At 37.0% G+C, this 16484-nt stretch overlaps 2 protein-coding genes across 3 annotated transcripts; both read right to left on the reverse strand.

Annotated features, from left to right (window-relative positions):
* Positions 1-291: 291 nt before the first annotated feature.
* On the reverse strand, positions 292-2711 carry LOC113706475 (F-box protein At2g26160). 2 transcript variants are annotated; one of them, XM_027228385.2, is made up of 2 exons: positions 2408-2711; positions 292-1576 (listed from the first exon to the last, which is right to left on the reverse strand). In XM_027228385.2, the coding sequence occupies exon 2, from the start codon at positions 1560-1562 to the stop codon at positions 462-464; it is 1101 nt and encodes a 366-aa protein (XP_027084186.2). In that variant the 5' UTR covers positions 1563-1576; positions 2408-2711; the 3' UTR covers positions 292-461. The 2 variants fall into 2 exon arrangements, with proteins under 2 accessions (XP_027084186.2, XP_027084182.2); XM_027228381.2 differs by having other exon boundaries at positions 2045-2710.
* Positions 2712-3534: 823 nt separating this feature from the next.
* LOC140013449 (uncharacterized) lies at positions 3535-6237 on the reverse strand. Its single transcript, XM_072062731.1, has 3 exons — positions 5181-6237; positions 4517-4749; positions 3535-4413 (listed from the first exon to the last, which is right to left on the reverse strand). Exons 1-3 carry the CDS (start codon positions 6235-6237, stop codon positions 3535-3537), a joined length of 2169 nt encoding a protein of 722 aa, XP_071918832.1.
* Between the last annotated feature and the right edge of the window lie 10247 nt (positions 6238-16484).

The following is a 16484-nucleotide window of genomic DNA, read 5'->3' on the forward strand; positions in this document are numbered from 1 at the left end:
TATACCATATGTGATTGCAACCTTGAGGAGATATGACACGTAACCAGGACAATGTATCTGCAAAAAAGATGTACAAGCTTCAATCTAGAAAGATATCATAAGGTCTTCAAGCAATAATGCATGCTGCACATATTATCATTTACTGAATGACATTTCTTAGAATATCACTGCTGGCAAATGGTGCCTTTTAAAAAGGCATCATAGAGGAGGCTCCCCCCTCCCTTAGGAGTAGGACTAGGCTAAGCTAAATGTGCCGTTATGTAAACAAAAAAAAAAAAGGCACCAGACAAATATCAAATGATGCTCAGAAATTGGGTATTAACATCATAGTGCATAATAAAATCAACATGTTGAATTGTGAGGCCACATTCATGTGATACTCCTATAATGTATCCCTGAAATTTCAGAATCATGCTTCTTGTACAAGTGCGAAATAATAGAAGAAACTAGAAGAACTTAAATTACACTAAAACTGGTCTGAACCAAAGTGGTACAGAAAACCTAGCAGGTGAGACATCTTCTCCAATAAAAGGTTGTATCTTGTGATTTTCAAAGATGTAAATACCGACATCATAGCCATGTGATATAGGATCAGATATTCCTGAATAGTCATCGGTGAAGTATATGCAGTTACTACAACATTCAGGGTGATCAGAAGTTGAAACAGCAAAAGAATGATTGTTCCCAACAAATATCGACCAATCACCCAAACAGTTTATTTCTTCCAACTTATGACTGACAGCTTCCAGTTTGTAGATCTCAAACTTCCAGGTTTTTCGTTCAGGAGTCTGGGTAGTTAAAATTTCAGAGACATATCTTTGGACCACATGAACCTGTCCTCCAATATCTACAAGATACAAAAGACGATCCTCTAGCTCATCTTCGGATTGTATCAAATTCGAAGGTATTGTCTCAATACAAGAACCACAAATGCTATAGATCATAATGTTCCCAAGGCTGTCAATAGCATAAAGTTGTCCACCAAAATAAATGACATCTAGGAAAAGGCAAGAAGAGCTCTGCAATGGAGTCCAAGATTCATCACCTAGCTTAGCCAGGGCCATTTTGGCAAAATCAGAATATATAGCCAGAATTACACAACTTGAAGATGCAGGACTTGAAGTCAGAACCACTTTGCACACAAAATAGTCACGAAATTCTTCTGGAGAGCAAATAAGTGTGTTCAAATTTGAGCATTTGTGTAGTGGTGGGAGTAATATCTGCTTTCTCGTAAGAGGATTAAGTAAACACATCTGAAAATCAGCGCCAATGGTTACCAACCAGCCATCAGAAGAACCCCAACATCGCTTACCACGAATCTCTGGCAAGTATAGCTTGAGCATTCTGTCAGTTAAAGGGCAACAAAATTCACGTAAATCACTAAATTCCTTCTCAGCAAGCATCAACAATGGAAGCAGCGAGCATAAAGTGCCATCTCTCTGCAGAATAACCCGTCTCCATGACTTGCACACGGCCCCAAATCTTACATAATCTTGGGCAAAACGCAGTTGTCTGGCAATCAATCCCAAAAGCTCAACCGGAAGACTCGACCAATCCACCATTCTATTCTGTAGTTCTGGTGGTTTTCAGATCAGAGAGTCCGCCATTATCAGAGAAAACCAAAAAAATTAAAAAATTAAAAAAATAAAAAGGACAAATTTTAAGGTTCCAGCCACTTGACAAATCAATGCTAGAATTTTCCACTAATCAAGCCAAGAGCATTAGCAGACTAATAAACAAAGCCCTTAATAGCAAACCCAAATTCAGCAACATGGAGCTCACGATTCACTGTAAGATAGCACTTTTAAGTACCAAAATGTAGGGATTTTATACCCATAACTTACTCTATCAAGTTAATTGACCAACTTGATCATGCACGGTACTTTATGTATACTTCTTTTCGCTACATTGCCATTAATCGTAGGTGGAAGAACTTAAAAAAACTTTGGTAATTTCATTTAAAGTAGAAATTCTGGAGCGTAAATCAGGGGATAATCATCGAGTGCAAAAGAACTGGTTGTGTTGTATGTAAACAAATACTCACAAAACTTAATGCGTAGCCACAGAAACATTTCGTCGAACAGTTGGCGGGCAAGAAAGCTGAAAGCCAGAGGACAGGCGTATAAGAGGGCGTTTCCTTTTAGAATGAGAAAATGCTAGTGTGACAGATGCCAATTGGCATCTTCATTCGAAAAGTAATGCCCACCTGATTGGATATGTGTCATTTTCATTTACAAGGGTTGTAGGCATTTCTTAATTGGATTTTCTCAAAGACGATGTTGTGAAAAAGAATTTTTCAAGAAAAGGAGAGGAAACTTTTGCCTAAACGGAAGGAGAAACTAAAATTACTTTAGTTTATGCAAAAAGTTAGGATCTTGTGAGTTAGGAGTTAGGAAAAGACACGAACCTTTTAAACATTATTAAAATGGTCGAGGAGCATTCAGATTGGAAGCCCAAGTAATAAACTGTTGTTTCAAATAAAGACTGAGAGACCTGGGGAAAATGGGGTGGCTACAATCATGGAGGACATACATCAGCTATGCCAGTTGTTTCAGATGTGCCTAGCGCTGCAAATGAATTGAATCAAGTTGAACTTTAAATTAATTGAACATAATTGGACTTGTTTGTCTTTGGACTCGAATTCGAGCTTGCGATGCATGACCAAAGAAAATGGAGCTTAATCTCGACTCGACCAAAAAAAAGTAAGACTCAACTAAATTTGATAAAACCTGTAAGTTGAATGTTGATTTCTAACTCGCAAGCAGATCGAAATCAACTTCTCTTAGTTGCTCCTCAAAATTAGTTCAAAATTCAGGCTACAAAAATAGTTGTTGGACCACCTATTCTTGATCAAATTTTAGTACGATAATAGCCTACAATTCATTTCTACAAGGGATCATAATTTTTCACCAGTTCCTGATCAAATTTAGATCTACAAATTGTCCACTAAACAATCATAAACATAAAAGTCCAACACATAAAACATCGAATTTAAATCTACAAATTTAGACTACATAAAAGTCCAAGTATCCAACACTTAAAGTGTCCAACCAATGTCACCCAATCAAGTACACAAACAAGGTATAAAGGGAAAATGCATTGTCTGTTGTGTTTTCAACACTCTTGACCACCTCCTCTAGATATGACCTCTTCAATGTGCTCTTTTTTTTTTTTTTGTCAAAACGATAAGATTATATTGATTGGAATAAGAGTAAATACAGGCGAGACTTGCTCGATGCTTTACAATGTACATTTAGCACAATAGATTGGAGTTGACCCACTCTACATCAAAATAATTGCTCAAAGCTTGAGCGCTAAACAAACATCTTAGATCATTCCTTTTTTATTTTCCTATGCAAAATGAGCATTTATAAAACATATTACTTAGCTCGCAGATGTCCTCTATCAGGGTAGCTAGCCACACGTCTACTTTTTTTTCCCTAAATTTGCTGCAAAAGGTCTGTACCAGGAACTCCAATACATACCAGCCTTCAACCTTGTTCTGCTGCTTTGATCAAAGCCCACTTTACACCTTCAAACTTCGTGTTGAAGTTGATTTGACCTTTCGCTTTCCCTCATTTTCCATCCTATTACATCCTGCCCTCTACAGTCAGCTGCTACAATACCATACCCAATGGACTTTGATGCCTTGTTCCACTTGGTTGCGATTCTTATCTGCATTCCTGCTGTTCTATTGTCTGGGATTTGGCTATCTTCTTGTTGCTCCATTTGAAGTGGTGCTATTGTTTTTTCAATGCAACAACTCCTAGCCTTTTTTATCCCATCATTGAACTCCATCCACGCATTCCAGGCTTTGTTGATCACTTGTGCTGGATTATGTGTTTTGTTGTTGAACTCTTTCTCGTTCCTGCTTTTCCAAATTTGCCAAAGAATATATGCTATAAGAGATATATGGTCCAGCCCTTGATCTCTCTGAATTGCTTCGGATAATGCAGCCCACAAACTGTTGAAATTCCCAGTCAGCTCCTGGATCTCATCCCATTGTACTGGTGCAGCTTTCCAGATCTCCTTTGCTTTCTTGCATTTCAGTAGTAGATGTTCCAAGGTTTCTAGCTCCTCCCCACACACTGAGCATATAGGGTCTCCTTCTGACATTCTTCTCCAGATTAATTCTTTGACTGGAATTGCTTCTTTCAGGCCTTTCCATATGAAGATCTTAACTTTGTGACTGATTCTTAGGCTCCACAGCACTCTCCACATGTCATTCCTTCTTGGTATGTTGCTAGACTCAATCCTTTCTCTTCTCGCTCTGCTCTCTTGTTCTTTCTTAGCCTGGATTGCCTTGTAGCCAGATTGCACCGTGTACTCCCCTTTTTGGTTTTCTGTCCAGAAGATGTTGTCCTCTCTTCCTGTGATGCTTATGGGGATCTTGAGAATGTTTTCAGCATCTCCCTATTTGAAATTTTTGAAGATGAGATTTCTATTCCACCTGTAGCCTTCTATCAAGTTAGCAACTTTCTGAACTTGGCATTCTTCTGGCTTGGTTGTGACAGGCCTCCCTAAATATTGATTTGGAATCCATTGATCTTCCCAAATTCTTGTTGAAAGTCCATTCCCTATCCCTTTCCGTATCCCCCATCGAAGCTCTTCTCTTGCACTCATAATGCTTTGCCAAAACCATGAGGCATTGTTGGGAGTTTTGCAATCCAGCACACAGCAATTTGGGAAGTACTTGCTTTTCAGAATTTTGCTGGATAACAGATTTGGATTTCTGATGATTCTCCAAATCTGTTTAGCCAACAAAGCTCTATTGAAGCTTTGAATCTCTTGGAAACACCTCGTTTTTTCTCCCTTGTCAACTACTTCCAAGCTACCCAGTGCACCTTATTCTTGTTGCCTTTTTCTCCCCACCAGAAATTAGAAAGCATAGAGCTTATCTCTTTGCATAACCTGCAAGGTAATTTGAAACAAGACATTGTGTAAGTAGGCATTGCCGTAGACACAACTTTGATCAGAATTTCTTTCCCAGCTGAACTTAGAAGCTTATTTTTCCAGCTTAGCATCCTTCTTTTGATGTTATCCTTTAAGTAGCCAAACAGCTGTCCTTTAGACCTTGATATCACGATGGGCAGTCCTTGCAATACTGGTTGAATACCTCATAGTTTTGTACACATTTCCTCATTTGTTGCCAAATCCACATTTTTGTTAAAAAAACACACTAGAATTCTCTAAGTTAACCATCTGACTAGATTCTTGTTCATACATCTCTAGTATCCTCTTCAGCCCCTTTGCTTCTTGAGAGTTGGCTTTGCAGAAGATCAGGGAGTCATCAGCGAAAAAAAGATGGGTTACTGAGGAACTATGTCTGCTTATCTTCATGCCAACCATATTCCTTGTTTGTGTTGCTCTCTTTAGCAGGCTAGAGAAGCCTTCTGAACATATGAGGAATAGATAAGGTGATAGTGAGTCACCTTGTCTTATCCCTTTTTCTGGTACAATGTATTCCTTACACTCTCCATTGATGTTAAAGGAGAAGGAGACTGTACTTATGCACTTCATAATCCATGTTATCCATTTGTCACAGAACCCTATTTTTTCCATCATAGCTTGCAAAAAATGCCATTCTACTCTATCATAGGCCTTAGACATGTCAAGCTTCACAGCCATAAATCCATCCTTACCGTGCCTTTTGTTTTTAAGATGATGCAAGTACTCATGAGATATAATGATGTTATCAAGAATGTGTCTCCTAGGGATGAAAGGAGACTGATTAATGCTGATGCAATGATGCAAAATTGGTTTGAGCCTATTGACTAGAATTTTGGCAATAACTTTGTAAATCACACTATAAAGGCTAATGGGTCTGTATTGCTTGATGTTAGTGGGGCAAGGGACCTTTGGGATCAAGGAAATGATGGTATGGTTGATAGCTTTTAGCATATTACCAGAATGAAAAAAGATTTTTATGGCATTTACCAGGTCTCCTTTGATTATATCCCAGAATTTTTGGAAAAAAATGGGGGACATCCCATCTATACCAGGAGCCTTGTTGCTATCCATAGAGAAGATTGTGGATTTGATTTCCTCTTCTGTTACAACTTTAGTTAAATCCTGGTTCATAGCCTTAGATATGGATTTTGGGATTCCAGCTAGAATGTCATGATTACTACTCTCGGTTGATTTGGTGAAGAGTTGCCTGTAATAGTTACCAATTTCAGCTCCCAGTTCAGCCTCATTTTCTGTCCATGTCCCATCTTCCTTTTGTAGTTTCTGCATTGTATTCATCTTCCTTCTACCGTTAACCTGTGCATTGTGACGATCCCACCTTCTCCTAGGGCATACCCTAGAAGTTAGCGGATCGCTTGCCTGGCTTTCGCCAGGACTCACTCACTCACATTAACTTCAGAGATAACATTACCATTAGACAACTGACCATCCACTCTTAAGTACATCTCCAATCAGTTTAAAACATAAATTTGTCCAATAAAAGAAAACAAAATATTTGTTCTAAATATCCATTTCTAATATCACACCAACTCAAACAAAAATTCAACTGTCTCAAAATTCAAAAGAGACCATGCCTACACTATATACATAGAATAACGGATCTTCCCAAAATAACTTTCTAGTTCAATCCAATCACTCTTCAATCTCTGACTCCTGTAAGGAAAACAAAGCTAAAAGGGGTAAGCTATACGCTTAGTAAGTAAACAGGGGTAAAAGCATAAATTTCACATTAAGACAAACAAGTTCGTCACAACGATATCCAATCGCAAGTACAAAAGTAACAACACGAGTTAAGGATATAGGTTAGCTCCAAAGCCAAATCATGTGTCACGTGTGACCTCCTGTCGACACTCCGTCGACCACAAATAATGGTCCGTAGAACTCCACTTGTACTCCCACCTAACACCTTATGACTCTCACTGGCCAGTCACCTCACAAAATGGCTCGAGCAAACGAAATTGAGCTTGATTTACAAAGTTGGTTCACAAACTTGATTTACAAACTTGGTTCACAAACTTTGTTCACAAACTTGGTGACCTCAAGACTAGGTTGGACTGGTTTCGACCATACCCCGACCGGCTCGAATAATCCGTCTACGTCATGAGATTGGACCCCACAAACGTCACCCCGAACTACAAGTTCAAGGGGTTCAATATCAAAATAATTCATATATATACATGTCATAAATAAACACAGGTGCAAATTAGGGTTTAGGTCGAGTGTGATCAAGTACACTCTCGCCTAAGTACCCTCTCATTCACATCAAAGTACTTAAGCAAGTTATACATAAAAACGGCCTGAATACTTACACAAAAAACAAGTATAGCAAAAGAGCGGAGATCACGTCACGTGTAATAGCTAGTAGGCCCCACTGGTTCCGTCTAACTCACCACCGTCTGAAATAGAAGATTGTATCACATTATTCCACAAACGGCTACTAGAATGCATAAATCAAGGAAAACGGCTAAGTCTATTCAATTATTTGTTATCTATAAATGACGAAATAAGGGTAATAATGGCTAAGTCTATTCAAGATTTTCGCGAGTTATCACATTTTCCCCCCTTAAGAAAATTTCATCCTCGAAATTTCACACTTTTAATCGTAAAAAGTTTCAGGTATTCTTTCCGTATTTTATCTTCCATTTCCACATCACTTCGTCTAATCATTCATGTTTTCCACAAAACCTTAACCAAAGAAAAGCGTTTTCCCGTTGCAATTTAAGTGTTGTATCGACTACTTCTCCAAATATATAAAATTCAACTACTTTAATTTATAATTTAACCAGGCGTTATACTTAATTAAACAATCTTCACCTAAGATAACATCATAACCCTGATGTTATCACTCCTTAAACTCTATATCTCTCACAACTAGTCTATTTACAAATATGTAATAATCAATTATGCATGAATACAATTATTACTATTAAGCAATTCATGATCTATTAAATTATATCACAAAACAAGGTTAATTACAACATATATCAAGCTCAAGTACACTTTAATAAGAAGTCAAACAAGTCTTTTTAAGTACATTCAATGTCCAAAAATGGCAAAGTTTCGACTCACTCATCCCAACATAGTCAAGGTGACAATCGTTCAAGTACATTTACTAATTCAATTACCCCATTAGTAACATTAATCAAAATTCTTTAGTAAAATGTAGATCTACTACGTTTAATATCAAATCAAATAATATGATCATTACTTAAGTACATCAATGGCTCTTAAGTATGCTAAATGATCTCAAACATTCATACATTGGCTTTTCTAATAACCTAACAACTCGTTATCTTTATCCGATTGGACATTAGCCCCCAATAATCCTCCAATAAAATATAAGGAGTCATATTGTCATCGAGAACTCATCTCACATGGCAAGATCGTCAAACTTATCTCACCTCAATTTTGAAAACTCTCCTCAAGGTTTAAAGCTATTAACAACTGCATAGTTCTTACTTAACTACGATTTCACTCAAATTTTAAGTTTGAACCTATATTTTGGGTAAGAGATGGTATATATTCCATTTACCATTGAACGACTAGTAAAATTATTCATCTTAAAAACATAGTTGGCACTAATCTTCAAGATCTCACTATTGGCTCTTCACTTTTAACTTTCAAAAGCTAGACTTGGTCCTTTCGATTCTACTTTGCCAAATTTAATCATGCTTTCTAGTCTTATCATAATGTGATATACTAAATTCTTCGTAATTTGCAAATACACCATTGAATGAAATATCTGGTACTCCGGTACAAGAATCTGACAATAGAATAATTCACAGCTCAGGCTGGCCAGTCCCAAGAGTAAATCACCCATATTAGAGATTCCTACCTGGCGTCCCTATATACCTCAAGTAGCATGGTAAAGATTTTATGCTTACCACTTCATAATTCACAACCTATGCTCAAGAAGAGCACTTAGTCCTTTATACATATTCATATAATTGGGATCGTATCATTACTTGACCCAAGCTCACTCCGTGCAGAGACCACGCGAAGCAGCTCTGATATCACCTGTGATGACCACACCTTCTCCTAGGGCATACCCTAGAAGTTAGCAGATCGTCTGCCTGGCTCTCGCCAGAACTCACTCACTCACTCACATTAATTTCAAAGATAACATTACCATTAGACAACAGAACATCCACTCTTAAGTACATCTCCAATCATTTTAAAACAGAAATTTGTTCAATAAAAGAAAACAAAATATCTGTTCTAAATATCCATTTCTACTATCACACCAACTCAAACAAAAATTCAACCGTCTCAAAATTCAAAAGAGACCATGCCTACACTATATACATAGAATAACGGATCTTCCCAAAATAACTTTCTAGTTCAATCCAACCACTCTTCAACCTCTGACTCCTGTAAGGAAAACAAAGCTAAAAGGGATAAGCTATACGCTTAGTAAGTAAACAGGGGTAAAAGCGTAAATTTCACATTAAGACAAACAAGTTCGTCACAACGATATCCAATCGCAAGTACAAAAGTAACAACACGAGTTAAGGATATAGGTTAGCTCCAAAGCCAAATCATGTGTCACGTGTGACCTCCTGTCGACACTCCGTCGACCACAAATAATGGTCCGTAGAACTCCACTTGTACTCCCACCTAACACCTTATGACTCTCACTGGCCAGTCACCTCACAAAATGGCTCGAGCAAACGAAATTGAGCTTGATTCACAAGCTCAGTTCACAAACTTGATTCACAAACTTGGTTCACAAACTTGGTTCACAAACTTGGTGACCTCAAGACTAGATTGGATTGGTTTCGACCAATCCCCGACCGGCTCGAATAGTCCGTTTAGGTCTTGAGATCGGGCCCCACAAACGTCACCCCGAACTACAAGCTCAAGGGTTCAATATCAAAATAATTCATATATATACATGTCATAGATAAACACAGGTGCAAATTAGGGTTTAGGTCGAGTGTGATCAAGTACACTCTCGCCTAAGTACCCTCTCATTCACATCAAAGTACATAAGCAAGTTATACACAAAAACGGCCTGAATACTTACACAAAAATCAAGTATAGCAAAAGAGCGGAGATCATGTCACGTGTAATAGCTAGTAGGCCCCACTGGCTCCGTCTAGCTCACCACTGTCTGAAATAGAAGATTGTATCACATTATTCCATAAACGGCTACTAGAATGCATAAATCAAGGAAAACGGCTAAGTCTATTCAATTATTTGTTATCTATAAATGACGAAATAAGGGTAATAATGGCTAAGTCTATTCAAGATTTTCGCGAGTTATCACATGCATGGAAGAACTGAATATTCCTGTCTCCTTCTTGTAGCCATCTGAGTCTCGCTTTCTAGCTCCAAAACATTTCCTCATCCCTGTAAGCTTCCTTCAACTGCATTTTGAGAGAAGCCTTTTCCTTCCTGATACTTGCTAGTGATGTTCCTTGGATCTGATCCAACTTCTCCTTTATACTCTCAATCCTTTTCCTAGAGTTCTTGTTGCTTTTGTTGCTCCATCTAAGTAGAGCTATTCTGCAATTCCTCACTTTTGTCTTAATCTAAAACATTATGGAGCCCTCTACATTCTTGTCCCAAGCTTCCTTGATTACCTCAGATATTCCTTTCCTTTGAAGCCATCTTTTATCAAAGAAGAATCTTTTTTTTTCCTGTTCCTTTTCAAGGGGTTAGTATCCAATAGTAGAGCACTGTGATCAGACGCATGGGACTTAATGTGAGTGCATTTTGCCTTTTCAAAGTTCAGATTCCATTGTACGCTGCTCAGTGTCCTATCAAACCTTTGTTTAATCTCACCATCCGCATCCCAGTTATTGCTCCAGGTCCAAGGTTATCCTTCGTAACCATTGTCAACCAACTGATTCTTATTGATAAAGTTCCTAAAGTCATTGAAAGTCCACTCTTCTCTTATCCTTTCTCCCCATTTCTCCTCATTGGAACAAATGTCATTGAAATCCCCTACTATTATCCATCTATTACCTCATAGATGTTTCCTTCTTTGTATGACTGACCACTGTTGTCTTCTTATTGAGTCATCACAGCTAGCATAGATCCCAACCATCCACCAGTCACTGCTGCTGCTTTGGTCTTCTATATGAGCCTCTAGAGTGAAGGCCGTATGTTGCACCTGCAGTACTTTGGTGTGTGCACTCCAGTATAGTACCATACCACCTGCTCTTTCCATTGATTCCACTATATAGCTGTGTTCATAGTTTAGGATCTTTTGAATCTTTTCCATATATTGTTTCCTATTCTTAGTTTCACATAGAAACATCAATTCTGGGGAGAGGAGTCTCTTGTACTCCTTCAAGTGGGGAACTGTCAAGGGGCTCACTGCACCTTGGTAGTTCCTTGGCAGTTCACTGCACCTTGGCAGTTCCATACGATAACCTTCATCGATCACTTGGGGTACAGTGAAGGCTGGCACCCACCCCTTCCACTAATCGTTCTATTTCCATTTCTTAGTCTCCCCCTTTGCTTTTTTTCTGAATGTGTTCAATGGTCTCAGTGTCTGTCATATGTTCATCCTCAAATGCCAATTTCCTTTTGGTCATTCCTACTTGGCTCAGACAATTGCCATCAATCTGTTGCAAAACCTTCCTTCCCCTTCCCAATGATATCCTTGCTGTTTTCCTTATTTTCCTTTCCTGTCTCTGAGGATGTTCTACTTGAGTGCTTTTGCTGCTTTGACTCACAGGTTTATCTTGTATCTCACTTGGCAGAATCATGTTACTGCTGTCCTCTTGGATAGTTAGACTAGATATTTGTTTTGGTTCTTGCAGCTCCCTGTCCACCATTACTTCATCATCTCCATTATTTCCTTGAACTTCTGGTTTTTTGCATCTTTCCATTTCTTGCAAAAGCTCCATCATCTTGCTACTACTGGATTGTTGAGCTCCTGCCTGGACTTCCTCATTTGTTATTTCCTCCACACTACCAATACTTGTATGACTTCTTCCTCTCTTTTCCTTGCTGACCAGAATCTATACCTATAGTTCCTCATTCAACTTCCTTGGTATATAGTCCACTTTCTCCTTTGGTTTATTTATTTCCTTATCACTTCCTTCTAGATTTTCCTTCCCTCTTGGAGCTATGGATTCATGTTCCTTTTTCTGCCTCTTTGAGTCTTTCCTCACCAGTTCCCTATTTTCCACCCCCCAGTATTGCCTTTTGAAAAGAGATTTGTAGTTGTTATTCTCCTTTTGGGGTGAAGATTTCCCAAAATTTACTCTCAACCATGGACCATACTGGTTCTCTTGCTGACCATTTTCTACTGATATCTTTGACTTACAAGCCTTTTCATTATGGCCTATAATCCCACATGTGTAGCAAAAGTCAGGACACCTTTCATATTTGAATTTAATCCATCTCATTAGTCCATTCATTTTGATTGTTGTTCCACGAATCAATGGATGCAAAATGTCAGCCATGACCAGTGTCTTTAGATGCTTTCCTTCTTTACCTCCATTTTGCGGAATAACTACTTCCCTGACTTCCTTAAACATGGCACCTACTTTCTTCCCTACCTCCTTAGAGATGCAATGTAAAGGAAGGTTCCACATTTGAACACATAGTGGTGCTATTCTAAAGGCATTAGGATCATCCTCAATCCCTTTGTACCACTTACTCAGTACAAGTATCTGGTTATCTAAAATCCAAGGACCTCCATTGACTATCCTTTCTCTAATTTCCTCCCGCTTAATTCCGAACTGGAAGAAGTTTGGCCCTAGCTCAATCACCTTGAGATCTTTCGGATAACCCCAAGCATTTGCCACAAAATTTTTAACCCCAGTAAAATTAGCTATCTTATCTCCCCTGATTCTCCCCAACAGACTGGTCTAGCATTCCTGCCTGCTTATGCAAGCATCTCCTGCATCTAGGTCAGTCACACTGTATTCATGGCTATTTAAGGCAAACTTTTGCATAATTTCAGTCAACTCTTCCGCCATAGTAGTAATATGATATTTAGGTGGAACCCCACTTCTCTGTAGGTTTGAACAGGATCTAACCAAATTTATACATATGAGCACTCAAATCTGCGTACTTCCACTAGGTAAATGCCTTTCTGGGAGACCAAAAATCAAGTAGACAAAGAAAAAGGAAGAAATAAAGGAGAGCAATAAATGTAATTGATGCAGAGAAATAGGTTAAGAAAGAAAACCTAAGTGAAACCCTGGCTTTAAGTAAGCATGCATTTATGGCTGCAATTTTCCATACTGTGACGTTCCATTTTCTTAGCTCCAACCAACTTGTTTTTAAGATGTCCGAAGCTCCTGGAACCTGGGCAAACTCCTGTTCCGACAGCAATCAACACTTACTTTTGTTCTTTTTTGGAAATGCGGACAGATTCACCTTGATTGGTGCAAAGTATCTAATTGTTTGCTCCTTGTCTGAGACTCTGTTTTTGGATTTTTGAAAGTTTGAAAAAGTTTGCAAAGTTGGAAAGTTTTTGGCTCCTACTACTGGGGGGAAAAACTCTCGTAGAGAGAGAAAGAGCTCTCAGAGGAGAGAGAGTATCTTCAATGTGCTCTTGAATTGCTAAGAAAATAGCCAAACACCAGCCAAGGGAAAAAATCAAAAGACTTGCCCAAATAGCTTAAAAAATAGCCCAAAAAACCAACAAAAAACAGCTAAAAACTAGCCAAGAACAAAGGACCAAAAAGTAGCTAAAAAACTTCCATATTAGCTACAATGAAATAACCACAAAGACAAGCACATTTTAGCACCAATATGCTCCCAAAACAACCAAAAAAAAAGAAAAGAAAAGAAATCTTTGATCAACCTTATTATTAACAAAAATAGCTCCTTTCCATCTCTTGTCCAATACAGGAATACAATGAATAAGCACATATATAAGCACATTAACAACATTGACAAGTAACAACATTTCAGCAATATATAAGCACATTAATTAGGATGGGAGGATTTTGACAAGTAAACAAAATTGACAAAATTCAAACTTTCATCCAAAAAATATGATATACATATATTAAGAAGTACCAACAACCAAAAAACTGATATACATATATTTAGAACCAGTAGCCAAAAAATGTGATATACATATATTAAGAAACCAGTAGCGAAATAAATGCAATGTATGGATGAACAAACTAGCAACCAAAAGCTACGAGGCCACTTTTCAGCAGTGTGGGGCCCACGCGGCTGTAAAGAAGGGTTATTCTTTATATCCAATCTCACCGCGTTAAACTGTGCAAGGTTGGAAAGAAATTAGTGTTTAATTGACAATATCTCTTGATAGCTTGAGGGCTACTTTTAAGGTGTTCTCTATCCAACTATCGAATCTCTATTTTGAGAAAATTTTTAGCAGCAACTGGAGTATTCTTGGCTGGAGCTATCATTACTGAAGAATTTAGTCTAGCTCTGGAATAAAATCGAAATCCTTTTTCGAATGCTCCTTCCATTCCATTCCAGCTGCAACCGTTCTTAACCCAGTTGCTGTTTTGTAGTGGATATCTTTTTCTTCAAATCTCTGAAATTGCTTTGTTGTAGTTGGAACTTTGATTGTCAAAATATTTGCTTTCCCTATGGTGATAAAGTGAAAAGTATCATATCCCTCTTCCTGATGGAAATCTAGTCCTGCTGATAGAAATTTTAATACCAAAATAGCTCTTGGAGTAACTATTGGATAGTTATAATAAAAATCTTTAACTCCTTGAATCATCTAGGTATTTGAGAAATCTCCGAAAAATCTGGACTCGTCGTATATAAATCCAAAATTATATTATTCTTTAATCTCTTTTTCATAGGCTCCTTTGACATAATTTAGCCGTGGATAGATTCCTGTAAAATCAAGATGAAAAGTATCTATATTGTTGACAGAATATAATTCCCTCATTATCTGGGCTTGTGCCATAATAGCTGGATGGTTGTCTGACAAGCAATCTATCATATTGTTTCTTTTAGGGATCGAGCTCTAGGTAATATATGGCCTAAGAGAAATAATGTCAGAAGCAGTTTTTGTCTCAGCGTGCTTAGGCTATAAATCATCTGTTTTCTTCATCTATCAAGACGATGTGCCTTCATTAGTAGTTATTTTTGCCATTATGTTTACCTGTTGGAAGAGCGTAAAAAGATTATTTTCAATCTTTCCATATTCATTGACCTTTGTATGAATATTTTTGCAATATAATGCAACTAACCCTCTTGTATAATATTTTTCCATATCTCATAGGATCAGATATATAGGGTAACCTAACCCTCTTGCACTTGTAGGAAAAAAGAAAAACAAAATTAGATTAATAAAGAAAACAATACAATAGTTGTCCAAATTAATAGAAGTGTTTAATCTAACAACTCTGAAAAACCCACCAACAAAATAGAAAATCAAAACACAATAGATAATTAAAATATAAAATATTCCAAATATTTATTTTCATTTTTTCTATTGCTTGAAATCTATTAATTCATTTTTTGTTGTGAATGATAGCTGGCTTTACAACAAAAAATGCAAGTTCTAAAAATTTAAAACAAAATAAATAGAGTGGTGAAGTGGATAGAATTTATGAGAAAGGAAAAGGAATTTTGAAAAAGAAAAAAAATAGAGTAGTAGAGTAAATGAAATTAGTGGTAACGAAGATAGGAAATGGACAAAGTAAATGGAATATATGGTTATATATATAAGTTTATAAGTTGTGAAAAATAAAATATATAATGGCATGGAGTTCGTAACTTAAATTATTAGTAAATTACTACATAATTATGAGTTGAGGTTTGAATACTGATTATCTTAATCAATCTTGAATATATGCGGGTAGATTCGAGTAACCGTGGTTTTTGAAATTGAAAACCATACCATAACCTAATTTTTAAAATAGGTTCGAATTATCCATCCATTTTAAAAATTACTGATTGGTTACCCTATTTTTGAATTTGGTCAAGTTCTATTTTTCAATTACCTACTTTTTTGGTTCTCTTTGAACACCCTTAATGGCTAAAGCCAATAATTATGTTTAATGGGTGGGAACAGCTTGACTACTATATTTTGCTTTTCTCAAGGCTAAGGAGAAATAATAGTATTAGGAAGCCATGTTTTTATTACATAATTGCCATGTTTCCATTATTTAATTCTCAAAAACCGTATAAAGCCATTAAGCATGGAATAATATTGAACATATCCAATATTTTTCTTTGTTGATTACAAAATTCTAATAAAAATTCATTAATATGGTGCCAAATCAAAGAATTTGTAATTTGATGAATAATTGAGAAATATCATATATGCCTGCACTTGTGCTGAAGAGTATATAAAACTAATTTCATATCAACTATGATAGGGTATTTTACTACATTACAAATTTTAAAACCTTATTACCCTATTTCTGCAAGTGCACAGTTCGTTTATTGAGTATAGGGATAATAGGTGTCGATCTCACAGGAAGGACTTAGAATTTGGCAATCAGTTGAATTTAATCACTTACTTTACTATCCAAACAATCAAAATCTAAGGAAGGAAAAACAAAGAAAGTTAACTAGGTGGTAAAACCGTCAGAGAAAATGTTAGTTTA

Source organism: Coffea arabica, chromosome 8c (genome assembly GCF_036785885.1).
Source record: "Coffea arabica cultivar ET-39 chromosome 8c, Coffea Arabica ET-39 HiFi, whole genome shotgun sequence".
Classification (NCBI taxonomy): domain Eukaryota; kingdom Viridiplantae; phylum Streptophyta; class Magnoliopsida; order Gentianales; family Rubiaceae; genus Coffea; species Coffea arabica.

Excerpts from the sequence above, each read along its gene's own strand:
- LOC113706475 (XM_027228385.2), bottom strand. The coding sequence starts at position 1,562 with ATGGTGGATTGGTCGAGTCTTCCGGTTGAGCTTTTGGGATTGATTGCC.
- LOC140013449 (XM_072062731.1), bottom strand. The coding sequence starts at position 6,237 with ATGCAGAAACTACAAAAGGAAGATGGGACATGGACAGAAAATGAGGCT. Across the intron at positions 4,750-5,180 it reads GGTTAACTTAGAGAATTCTA|ATTTGGAGAATCATCAGAAA; the intron begins GTGTGTTTTTTT and ends TTGGCTAAACAG. Across the intron at positions 4,414-4,516 it reads CCAAATCAATATTTAGGGAG|GGAGATGCTGAAAACATTCT; the intron begins GCCTGTCACAAC and ends AATTTCAAATAG.